General features: G+C 33.9%; 1 protein-coding gene across 1 annotated transcript; it reads left to right on the top strand.

The window, feature by feature from the left end:
- The first annotated feature begins 740 nt into the window (after positions 1–740).
- Positions 741–12,760, top strand: LOC123714571 (roundabout homolog 2-like). Its single transcript, XM_045668889.1, has 17 exons — positions 741–915; positions 1,389–1,581; positions 2,229–2,332; positions 4,305–4,458; positions 4,945–5,149; positions 5,247–5,433; positions 5,501–5,625; positions 5,691–5,825; positions 5,898–6,095; positions 6,163–6,463; positions 7,623–7,738; positions 8,129–8,340; positions 9,433–9,593; positions 9,970–10,098; positions 10,167–10,321; positions 10,641–11,086; positions 11,580–12,760. Exons 1-17 carry the CDS (start codon positions 834–836, stop codon positions 11,659–11,661), a joined length of 2,985 nt encoding a protein of 994 aa, XP_045524845.1. The 5' UTR covers positions 741–833; the 3' UTR covers positions 11,662–12,760.
- The last annotated feature ends 237 nt before the right edge of the window (positions 12,761–12,997 follow it).

The following is a 12,997-nucleotide window of genomic DNA, read 5'->3' as shown; positions in this document are numbered from 1 at the left end:
CTCATTTTTAGTTAGATTTGAAAACTTTGAGGTAAACGCTGTCGCAACATCTAAGTGGCGGTGGGCAAGCGACATATCGCGCATGGACCTGCAGGGAGACCTCAGCAGAACAAAAACCTGTGCGGCCGCCCACTGACTACGTGGACTGAAGACATCGTCAAGGAGGACCCTCTGGATATGTCAGTGTAGGGCGTACTGGATGAATATGGAGGAGGCCTATGAAATGGACTTAAAAAGAGCTTGATGATGAAACGTTGACATATAAAATTATATCATGTATTTAAACGAAGTGGCATTTGGTGCACAAGTTGGATTCTATCGCACGACCTCGGAGTGGGAATCCGCTTAACCATGTCGACTGTGGATAAGGTCAACCTTTAATAAATATTAAAGGTTGACTGTACTGCAAACTGCATTTCTCTTAATAAGTGGGTCGAAATTAATTTCGAATACTATATTCAGAAATGTTGCCTCTTAAATATAAAATAGTATCATAAAAACCCATACAAAACAAATGAAAAGCGGTCACTAAATTTAAACTAAAATATTATAAATACCTTTGTTACTTTACGCTGCAGTTCACTCGTTGCAAGGAAAAAATGTTGGATTACAAAACTGCAACGTGAAAGTCAACTGAAAATTGAATTGTACCTGCAGTGATTTTCATAAAGTTGATAATGGCAAGTTCAACGTTCTGAGTCGGCGCGAAATATAGTTTATAGAGGGGGGCAGTACGCGGCGACGTGTCTGACGGGGTGGCTGTGTCGCACTTTTTTCTAATACATCGCGATGTTCGAATAAACAAAAGTCGTATGTGTTAAGTGTATGTCATTATGGTGATACTGTGTGATAAGCGTGAATGGAACCAGTTGATAATAGTTTTGAATTTTTTGATCATTTTCCAAAGCTCTGTTGGTGAGTCTTTATATTATCTCTTTTATTCTAAACGAGACTTTGTTTATTAAATGAAACAAATATAAATAAAATGTGAGCACTTTAAATTATATTAAAATAAGTAATGTACGTACGTTTTTTATTTGATTAATATTTTATTATTATGATGAATCACTTAGCATTTTTAATGATATTTAACAGTTAACAACCTCCCTAAATAAATAAATGATTTAAATACGTCCAAGGTAAAAAGCTCAATTTAATAATATTCATAAAAATATTAAAATAAGTAATGTTCATACGTATTTTATTTGTTTATATTTTATTATTATGATGAATCGCTTAGCATCGCAACGTACACCTATCACAGACCGATTCATGTATCAATGCATGTTTGTATGTGTTTCATAATATTTAACAGTTAACAACCTCCCTAAATAAAAAAAATGATTTAAATACGTCCAAGGTAAAAAGCTCAATAAATTTCTTAAAAGCGCAAAGCCGGGCGCCCCGTATAAAGGAGCATCCAGCTGACACAATAGTTGGGAGGAGCGAACCTGCAACTCTTCGGTGCGTGGCCGAAGGAAAGCCCAAACCAACGATCCAGTGGTACAAAGACGGCTCACCGCTTGCGCCAACTGACCACCCGCACAGGGTTTTGCTTGAGGATGGACTCCTTTTTCTCAGGTGTGTGATTTATTATGTACCAAAATAATGTGTAGTATGTCTGCCAACAGAGGAGGTAAGGGATCAAAGCGTTGGATCTTAATAATTTATAAAACAGTACTTACCGGTGTTTCGTGCACACACAACTTGCATTTAATATTACATATTAATTTAAATTATTATAAGTAATCTTAAACTCATCTATATCTTGATATAAAGTACTTATTTTATTTAACATTCATCATCATTTTTTTTAAATTAATATCTTTAACAGACCGTACAGTTTGTTGTATGACTTTAATCTATAGAATTTCCGCCCAAATTTTTAAGATTGTCACCAATAGAAAGCTATTGTTTGTTAATCCTATAGAAATGGTATTAGTAATATTCGTTTTTTAATTATTCTTTTAAATATATGTATATTAGCATAACATGAAAAAGCAAAACAGTAATTAACTCTAGCATCGAATATCTCAGTACTCAGGCTTAGTTGTACCGATCTTAATACTGATTTATTTAATTACCGATCCTAAGTACGGCAGTTAAACTCTCTTAATTTTAATATATGAGCGACACTGCGGCATGGCCATAATAGGTAACTACCCCAGAGCATGGACACCCATTTTCTTAGGTATGCGTTATAGTATTGTATATATAAATGTTCGTAGGGTCATGCGTGGTAAGAAAGAGAGCGACGAGGGCGTCTACTGGTGCGTCGCACGTAACACTGTTGGGGAAGCGGTTAGCAAGAACGCGACACTTACAATCGCTGGTAAGAACTACATACGTATATGCATATCTATCATTAAGTATCACTTGATTTATAGTGACATGTTAAGTAATGTGCACACCCAAAAAAATTTAGTGATTATGAAATTATTTGAGATCAAGTAATGACTTGTTTCAATGGAGATTTATATGTATATATAAAGATTTTGATTTGGAAGGGGCAAAGGAGGCTACGGGACGCCCAAAAAGGACGGTCATTGTTGCCATGGGAACAAGAATGTTATTTTCCTATGTCCAAAGGTACACGTGACCCGCGACGTAATATGTCCATGCTCAGATTATGATGAGTCGGGTTCATAATCTGGATGTAATGGAGGGACTGGGTATACTAGTTCCAAGCAAGAACCTGAGGCAGAAGCCTCAACTTTTGGATGTACAATGCGCAGACTCGCACTTGGTTAGCGAACCACTATTTGTCTGTACACTGGCTGAGTTCACAAGAGTTGATATATTAGTTATAGTATATATATATACCTAGTTCTTATATATATATATTCATTTAATTGTAGTATTATCGGTGTAGTTCTATGGTATTAATAGAAACTGTTAAGATATATTATTTATGTGGAGATTTATAGACGATTACTTTATAGTACCTTCGATATGTTCCGCCACCATTCAGAATAAATAATATAAAAATGTTTACATACATTAAACTGTACTGTCGATAAAATTAAAGTGAAACAATTTTAAATCTCTAAAAGCTTTCACTTTACTTAATGTCCATTAAGTATCGAGAGCTTTACAATATTAAATAAAATGATATTTCGCCATTAAGTATTTAAGCAAAAGGCCGAAGTATGCACTGGAGACAGTTTTAGCTAAGTTTTAATTTGTTTTAGTAGTTTTTAGTAGTCTGCGTAATTAATTAAGAGTCTTAACGACTCCGACTGCTACGCTAGCTCTCATTACGTTTATGCGATTTTAGGGACAAATTAAATGCACTTTAAGAATAACTTGCTATTCAGAGCTCGGACATGATGACTTTAAAAGCTTTTAATGGTTAATGTATGTTAAGATTGTAGAGTTTGTAACCTTATTTCGTTTAGGAAGACATTTGAATGTCACCCGGGACAAGAACAGTTCGTAAATTATCGACTTTTGTATAAACAATTGGAACAGAGCTCTGTGGGCGTTTAAGGAACTACGCGGACACTCGAGCGAACATCGTTCGAATAGGAACAATATGGTGTATTTAACTATTACAAAATTTGCTCGTACTGTCAATTTGTATTACACCTATGGACCCGACAGACGTTGTCCTGTCTTAACCATGAATAGTGATTTCGAATTGGTATAATTAACTAAAAATGCTTATGTAATTATGAAATACAATATTCTGTATGTAAGTCATCAAAAAATCTTTCAGAAACAAAGTGTTTATTATTGTAATGCTGTATGATTTACATCATTCTTTGTTTCTTTTTCCGGCCGCATTCTGTCTAGATTATGTCAAAAGTCATAAGCTTACATCAAAAAAGTTTGAATTGTAAAAGCGCTATGCACTGAAAAAAAATTGCTATCGTAACAAAATTAATGATTACTTATATGGTGGTTAAGTATTCTGAAATTTCCGCTCTATTTTCTTATTATTTTCTTTCGTAAGAATTTCCTTCTCCTGACAATAACAAACATAACAAAAAATAAATTAGCGAAATCGGTCCAACCGTTCACGCGTGATGCCGTGACCAAGGGAAATAGGGATTCATTTATAAATATATGGATTTTTATGGATATTTGACGATACTATCGTAAATTTTGTGCAAAGGAGTATCCTTAGTATAGGCCATTTTTGGACAAAATCATTGAACTTTCGAAAAAAAACAACATTACAATCCATTAAATTTTGACGAATTTTCTAGTGCAAATTTATATTTTAAGACAAAAATTGATTTTATCTTTTTAAAGCGAAACCGGCCAAGTATCGGTAGTAATATATAGCATATGTCATACAGTTTTACGTGATGAATTCCGAAACGAGCCACGGGACGTGAAAGTAGCTAGTGGAGAGCCAGCAATGCTTGAATGTTCTTCACCCAAGGGTGCTCCAGATCCTTCAGTACATTGGGTTAAAGATGGAAGAACGCTCGATGTTGATGTTAATGGAAGGTACGAAAGAGCAGAAACCTACTTTATGTAAAGTGTTGTAAAACCCTTTGTTTCCATTCTGCTTAAATTGTATACCACTAAATAATAAAGTGAGAGAGCAGTGTTGGTCTTGTGCCTTCAGCGTGTGACCTTCATACCTGAAGTCGTAGGATCGATCCCCGGCTGTGGCCAATAGACTTTCTTTCTATGTGCCCATTTAACATTCACTGGAACGGTGAACGACAACATCGTGAGGAAACCGGCTTACCTTAGAACTCGACACCACTTGTCAGGCACAGCTGATTTCATACTTGGCTATTGGTAATTATAAAACGGATATAGACATCTGAGGTCCAGACCTAAAAAGTTTGTACTGCCTCTTATTTATTTAAAACTGAATCTAAAGTAAATCGAGGAATAGGTATCGTATAATAGAAGACAGTCAAATGTGAAATTAAGTTAAATATAATAAGTTTAATGATAGGTTAACGGAATCATTGTTTTCAGGATAGCTATAGTCGACGGAGGTAATCTAAAGATAATAGAAAGTCTTGCATCTGATAGCGGTGTATACAAATGTGTTGCGTCTAACGTAGCAGGCGAAAGACAATCTCGTCCCGCAACATTACTCGTATTACGTAGACCACATTTTCTAGTGAAACCCAATAATATAACGGCACTAATTAACCAGAACGTTGAGTTTCATTGTCAAGTAAGTAATAAACGACACGTCATGGACAATATTACAAATTATTATTTGATTTTCATTTAAAAACCATGTATCATTAAGTAACTTATTCGCATTTTAGGCCTCGCCGGAGTCAGATGTATCAGTAACATGGTCTCGTGATAATGGTCAATTATCTCCATATGCAATTATACGGAGGGGTTCTTTGAGGATAGATAGGGTGCTCCCGTCAGACGCTGGGACTTATACTTGTCGCGCTGAGAGCCAAGCAGGAACCAGCGTGGCCAGTGCCACACTTACTGTACACTGTAAGCTTTTTATAGTCTGTGCAATATTTTAATTATACCAGACGTCTATATTTAAAATATTTTTTAGCTCTACCGCATTTCACGCGCGTGCCTTCTGATCAAACAGCATGGGAAGGAGAGTCCATTTCATTTCCATGTGACGCTGATGGTTCTCCAAAACCAGTTATATTCTGGACGATGGAGGGTTCTCAGGTAAATTATAAATACATTCATTAGTACTAATTGACGAAGTTTATACTAATTATACGTTATTACAGGAAATCATATTTCCAAATTCTGTACACGCATCGGGATCTCTTTATTTGGACCGAGTGTCTACTCAACACGCCGGTAGATGGACGTGCGCAGCTGTCAGCGCCGCAGGAAGTGCATTACATACTGTTACTTTGCAGGTTCGAATTTCAAATCATATTTAATAATCATTAGCGTTTATAAATAGAATTTAATGTTTAAAATCGTTTTAGGTTTTACGCAGAGAAGCAAATTCATTCAATGGGAACCTAGAGTCGTCGTCTCCGTATCCCGATATTAATAAACCTCAAAATCATCCACCAATGACTCAGTATGAATTAGTGCAAGCGCGTCGATATTTACAGAAGGATGTATTGGTCCTAAGACGCGTAGAAGGAATTTCGTCAACGACTTTAAAAATTGTGTGGGATGTTAGTATTTATTAAAGCGTTATTTATATTGAATTGTTCATAATCTTCATTAAGTTGTTCATTTTAGGTTCTGACTGATTATAACGAATACTTAGAAGGAGTGAAAATATGGTTTAATGGGACGTCGTTGAATAAAGAATTTGCTTTAGAACTTCAAAGTCCTCCGATAAATAGTAGCATAGACAGTTTGATAGAATTAGCAAAACATGAGAATTTTACAATGACAACGGTCCATAATAGTGGATCCTCAAGCCATGTACTCACAGGGTTGATACCGTATGCAAAATACAATATATTTTTGATGCCATTTTACAAATTGCTACTTGGGAAACCGTCCAACATGAAGACTGGTTTTACAGAGGAAGATGGTAAGATATTTATCAACGACACTAATTAGCCTATTATAAACGCACATTTCATTTTTACAAAAGATTTATTGACATGTTTTATACTATGGACTTTTATTATTAAACAAATTATGATTTATAACAATTGAGGTATCATAAGGTTATACTGATTTAATTTGTATAAAAGTTAATTTTTATGATTTTACGATTCCTTCAATAATAGAGAATATTATTTTTACTTTACAAGAATATAATATATGCGAAATAATAACATTTGAAGAGAGTGCCTACGTCTGGCTATAAGGACGATTTAGGAAATCGCCACGCTTATAAAGCCTTAATGAGCAAAATGTACAGCCTTGGCTCGTATATATATTATATATTAAAATCGTGATAAAGAGCCGTGAACGTAAAACGTTATTTCTTTGGTATTTCTACTGGGCTGTTTATTAAAGTGGTCAGTGAAATATTTCATTAATGTATTATGAAAATTTATATAACTAATACAATATATAATATACATTACACTGACTCATTTTCTCACACGCACCTATACACTCACTGATGCACTCAGGCAAGTTACGCGTGCGTTATAAATAAGGAAAATATTTTTTTGTAAACAGTTACAATAAATCAAAAGTTGAATAATATTAAAAATAAGATTGTTATGGAAGAGCTGGGACATCTATTATACATACATATATTGAAAGAAAACACTTTTTTTTGATTGGAGCTATGTATTATTAGTCACCGTGACCACGCACGCTGTAAATCACGCGAAACGTCGGTTTTTTTAAATTTTTATTATGTAAAATAATTATAAGTTTATTATAATATATAGCTTCAATCCGGTAAAAAAGTGTTTTCTTTCAATGTGTAAAAGCTATGTTATCAAAAGACAATACTACATACATATATTTCTTTTTGACACAGATATTTTTTTATTTATAGCGAGCGTTACCAAATCGTACAAAATTGTAATACAGACGTATACTTATAATGAATAAACACATTATTTTAAATTATTATTATTTTAATTACAAATCAGAAATTAATATATTTTCTTACACGATAAACTTAATAAAACTATATTTTCATTTTCATATATATTACTGAGTTACAATTAAATTTGGCTATGCCCATATATGGTGTTTATGTATTTAAAGGTAAAATTTTACAGTCCCCACGGCTCCACCGCACAGTGTAACAGCTGGTGTAATAAATTCAACATCAGCATGGATTCGGTGGGACCCGCCGCCAGTTTACGCGTGGAATGGAGAAATAACTGGATATTTGGTTAGTTTTTTTAATGTTATTATCTGTAGTATATTTCGTTAAAAATGTCTGGATAAAATTGTCAAATAGGTATCAAAACATTCGTTTGTTGTCCTCGTTTTAAAATGATATTTAGTTAATATTATCTTGATTTAGTCGACTATATAGCAAATATGTTGTTGTGTTGTTTCGACGTCGTTCATAGGTTTTTATATAAAATATATACGGAAACTCCGTATACAACTATGAAACTTGAAACTTATATAAAACACTTTTATCGAATCAAAATGCGATTAAGATTATAATTTTTAATAGAAATTACAAATAAAACAGTTCCGTCGTTTTGAGGGTTTTTTTTATATTTAATTTAATCAAATTAAAATACTAAATATAAAGATGTTATACAAATAGATTGAGGTGAGGGTCGGGGGGAGCAACAATGGTCGTGTTGTGGGTCAGATGTCACTTGGAGCCAAAACCCGTGCTGCAGCTGCCAGTTCACTCAGGGCTGGTGGACGTTATGTAGCACGCGCTGCGGCAGTGACTAAACGCGGTCACGGGCCGTTCAGTGCGCCTGCGCAGATACATATGCTGCCTACACAGTCACAGAGGCATTACGTGCAGTAAGTTATATATTCCCCTTATGCATTTTAACTAAAGTCGTCTTTCGTCTATTTCTGTCAAATTGTGTTTACCGTGTGTTGAAAGCAGTGTGAGTAAAATTTGTCGCATTTAATTAAATTTGTAAAAATTAACGATAAAAATTTAAAATATAATAAAGGCCATAAATACGTTTTTCAAGAATTTATTATAATACTAATCTTAGCAGCTCCTTAAAAACGTTGTGTAAAACAAAAAAAAAGTTGGCGATTAAAATGAGTGGCGGAGAGTTTATTGCCAGTTCTTCTCTTCCGTTCTACGCCCTTGTTTTGAAAACTAAATAGTTGTAGGCAGTAAATGTAAAATTAGAAGCATTTAATGTATATGTCTTTTTTTGACGATCATACATTGATTTTTTATTTTGACTAGTAAAATCTAATTTTTATTCAGTGTAACTTCAAATCATGCTATGCTCTCTAAGAAACTTTCTTCAGTATGTTATGATATACATGTTTTTATTATGTTACTAAAATACTGTTATTAAAAAAGTTTTATTTACGTAATGTGTGTTACAACACGTCATTTTATTACACATAAGTATCGCTTCATTCATAAGTTGTTAGCAAACATTCAGACTTTTTTTCTTGATTATTTACGGATAAATAATTTGAATATTAATAATAAGCTTCCTATTGCATTTGTAAAGTGTGTAGAACGGGAATAGGAAATAAATAGTCGCGCTCAACTACATTACATCACCATGGATAAGAATTTGATATAACTACATAGTAGTTTTGCTCGTCATCATCAATGACCGTACAGCTTCTTATGGATCTTAGCCTCCGCAATCTTTCACGATTGTTAACTAGCGTCTTACTTCTAACACCTATTAAGTTGGATAATTAGTTTAATTTAAATATGATAATGACTCGTATAGGTGTAATCAGACCGGCGTTCTCTGCTGTGATAACGCCTATATAAACGTGTTTAAAAGTCTAATCATTTACTCATCATAAATAAAATTTGACAGGGAAACATAAAAAATGCCACAACTTTTTAATATTTAAATATGTACTCGCATAGATCATAGACAATATTAAATATCGTTGTTACAGAACGGAACCAGCCAGAGACAAAGCAATTTTGTCCGTGTTCCAAGAAACTTGGCTACTCGTTTTAAGTTTGATTTTATTGGCGATCATTCTAGTCGGAACAGGCATTATAATTTATTTACGCCAGAAGCAATCAAAACAACGAAAGAGCCACAATTCAGCAAGTACGTATAAATGAATTATTTGTTTTATATTTATTTTAAAGGTACAGATAGCGGTTTGTTTTTGTACTGATCAATCATCATCAATAGCTGAGCGCGTCTTTCTGTCCAAGAGATTATGAAACATAAGTGTATACATACATTTATTTAGGTTACCATAATTCACTTTACAATGCTGCTATTATTATGGCGTTGTATGGACGCAGAACGATACCGCCTCATTTTTTAATTAGGTTTTTTTTGAGACGATATCTACGGTGTGAAAAGCTATTATTTTTCAGAAGATTCACACAAAATACACGTGTAGCTCGTGTAAGTGCAACGAGAAATTTAAAATAATGATTTTTATAAAGAAGATTAAATGTAATGCTCTTAACAGATACCCCAATTACGAATACACAGCAATGTTTACTCGGTAAAGAGGCTGTGTGGATGCGAGAGCGGCCTTTGTATGACGCAAATGAGCCGCGTGTTGAAATGTTAAACTGCCATCAAAGTCTTTTACACGGTATGAAACATAATTTAATGAAATTTAAGGTTCAGTATAGGAATGACAAGTATTTTTTTTACCATTAGCTGGAAATTCCATTGGCACAATGACTATGGAAGCAGAGTATAGCTTACCTCAGCATTCTGCTGCGAAAGACGTCATACGCCAAGATGACAAAAGAAAGTTTCCGCCGGAAGCCTATGCATCTAGTGCAATATATAGTGAATTGAATAATTATCAGGTGACTTTTCTTATACATCCTATTTAGATGATATACATTTTCTTAAATCTATAACCGGCTTGGACTTCGCGAACACTTCGGCTTAACCAAAGTTTTCTGGAAGAAACTACGACTTTAAAAAATATACAAATTCTTTAACGTTAGAACTTTAGATTTACTCAGTTTTTTAAGATTCCATATCCAATCGTGATTTGATTATATTGGAATACCTGAAAGATTTATTAACCAAAACTAAATTCCTAAAAATTTAAAATCTTTGACAAATTGAGAACCCCGTCTAGTGTTAATTTAAAAAAGGAATACTTTTATCTTTCACTAGGATCACACAGATGCAGAAGATTCCTGTATCAAATGTGCTGTCAGTCCAGGTTCATATGACAACAGTATGGTTAGATCATTCGCTGATAGCAATCAATATTCTGCCGAAGACTGTTCAACCTGCTGTAGGAGCAGTAGTAATAGTTCCACATTAACAAAAGATTACAGTGATATGACAAAATGCAATGGCGATGACCAAGACCTGTCGATCGAAGAATGCCCTTCGTGTAAGACAGCTCAGTCCAAAACATCAAGTCAACAGGAAGCCAAAGCGTGGACAGCGATAGCTGATGTTGAATATGATTACCCTCAGTGGCAGTGGCTAGCCCGAGAAAATAGTTTTAGACAGGTTTCACAAGAACCAAGATACGAGACTCAAAGTAGACGGAGCGAGCAAAATTGTAGGATGAATCTGTGTGATATACTTCCACCACCTCCATATGAAAGGTAAGTTTAACATTCTCTCTATTTGGCAAAAACGTTACCATGGCAGCCAGAAATGGCCGCATTTTACGGTGCCTTTCTTTGTTAGATGCGAACGCAATGAGGTTGGACTCCAGATAAAAGACTAAGCATACAAAATTGATACAGCGTTGATATACATAAATTTAGTGAAAGTTGGGTTAAAGCAGTAGACGGGATGAGAAAGAGCTTAGCATTACTCGCCTAGCGACGGTACACACAGTGAACTTAGCTTAACGTACACTTATTACAAAAAACTACGCCATTTCAGATAAGCTAAACTAATAGAGTGAAGTTCTTGATTATGTTTTACTGAATTTAGTGTTTACTTAAGGCTAATGTTAAATGTTTAATCTAGTTTTACGTACTGCCATTCTTATCCAACTTTGTAGGAAATGTGTTCTTAAACATACTGCTCAGCGGTTTAAGCAATTACCGTTATGAGAAAACTTTGGGTTGATAATATTAATTGATGCAGGGAATCGCCATATCGTGAAATGCACCCTTACGGAAGCAACACCGGTGCGTCAGGATGTTCTGGACATTCTTACAGAAGCTAACTCTACAATATCATTAGGGATAATAAAAGCAATAATTAGCCTATCAATTATGTGTATATAAAATGTATATTGAAGTGTTAAACTGTTACACCGCAGCACAAGTATAGCTCAATTATGATCTCTGTTAATGCATGTTTTTTTGCCTAAGCATAAATCTATGCTCAAATATAATCGTTTTTTAATCAATTGTAGTTCCAGTTAGCATATAATATTTATTATATTAGATATAGAAAAATAGTGGTGGCAGCTATACCGTTTGTGCAAAACTAGTAGAATCACAAATCCGTTGTTTCGTTTGATCAATACAAACAATTGAAGAACGTTATAGTTATCAGTGATAACTTATCACTATGGGTATCTCAGCGAAATTTCTTGCTTCAACTCATTAAATGACGCTTACTGCGCCGCTCATTACGCTAATTTGCTAAGATTGATTGACAGATAACGTCTCTAGATAAATATAAGAAAACACAGCCACATCTTATTTTCTGAGCTCTTTCGTAAATCCATATTAAGTGCAGGCATTCCGATGATTCTTCTATAGGGAAACACTAGTATCGTTTTAAATAAATGGGACGCCATTTTGTAAAAAAACAACTTAAACATGAGAGTCAACTGTCACCTGTCAACGCCAAATGTCAAGATAAGAGCAGCGTAATGCGCGCCACGGCAAGAATGATTTGTGTAAAAGTTTTGCTCGGTATTTAATCCTAGTTATCATCTTTAATAAACCATAGTTATTTTTTGGTGGTGACGACAAACAAAGGTTGTAGTGTTGTGAATGTGTTTAATAGACTGCTCCTGTAACGTAGTCTAGATTTTAGGTCTTATCTCTCTAGTGACTGTGATATAGAATAATTTTGTATTGCATTTTTTTATTTTGTAAATAATTAGAAATATTTGATATCCCTATACAATTTTAACCTTTATCTATTTATAGCGTTTTCGAGTGAGAACCAATAAAATTTTTCGATCACAGTTGTAGTAATTTTGTACTGAACTAAAAACCTATATACAGTAATTTAATTTGTAAATTCTGGTACATCAGTCAACTTATTAAATGATAGTATATTTGAGTGTTTTGTTTTATTATACCTTCAATATGAACAACATCTGCGTACAACTTATAAAAAAAACTTAATATCTTATAAACAAAACCTTATTCCAAAGACTTAAAGGTTCTATACAATATTTTGCAAGTTAAGTGAAACCATAGTTCTAAAAATAGATGGTGCGCGATTTGAAAGTTTCCACTTGCTAGAGTTGGTATTCATTTATTTGATTAAATAAACTAATTTCCCTACCGTAAGATCCGGAATTGAATATAAATGTTATA

This window comes from Pieris brassicae, chromosome 9 (assembly GCF_905147105.1).
Source record: "Pieris brassicae chromosome 9, ilPieBrab1.1, whole genome shotgun sequence".
In the NCBI taxonomy this organism is placed as follows: domain Eukaryota; kingdom Metazoa; phylum Arthropoda; class Insecta; order Lepidoptera; family Pieridae; genus Pieris; species Pieris brassicae.
The sequence above is the reverse complement of the archived record's forward strand: the minus strand, read 5'-3'. Positions and strand labels throughout refer to the sequence as shown.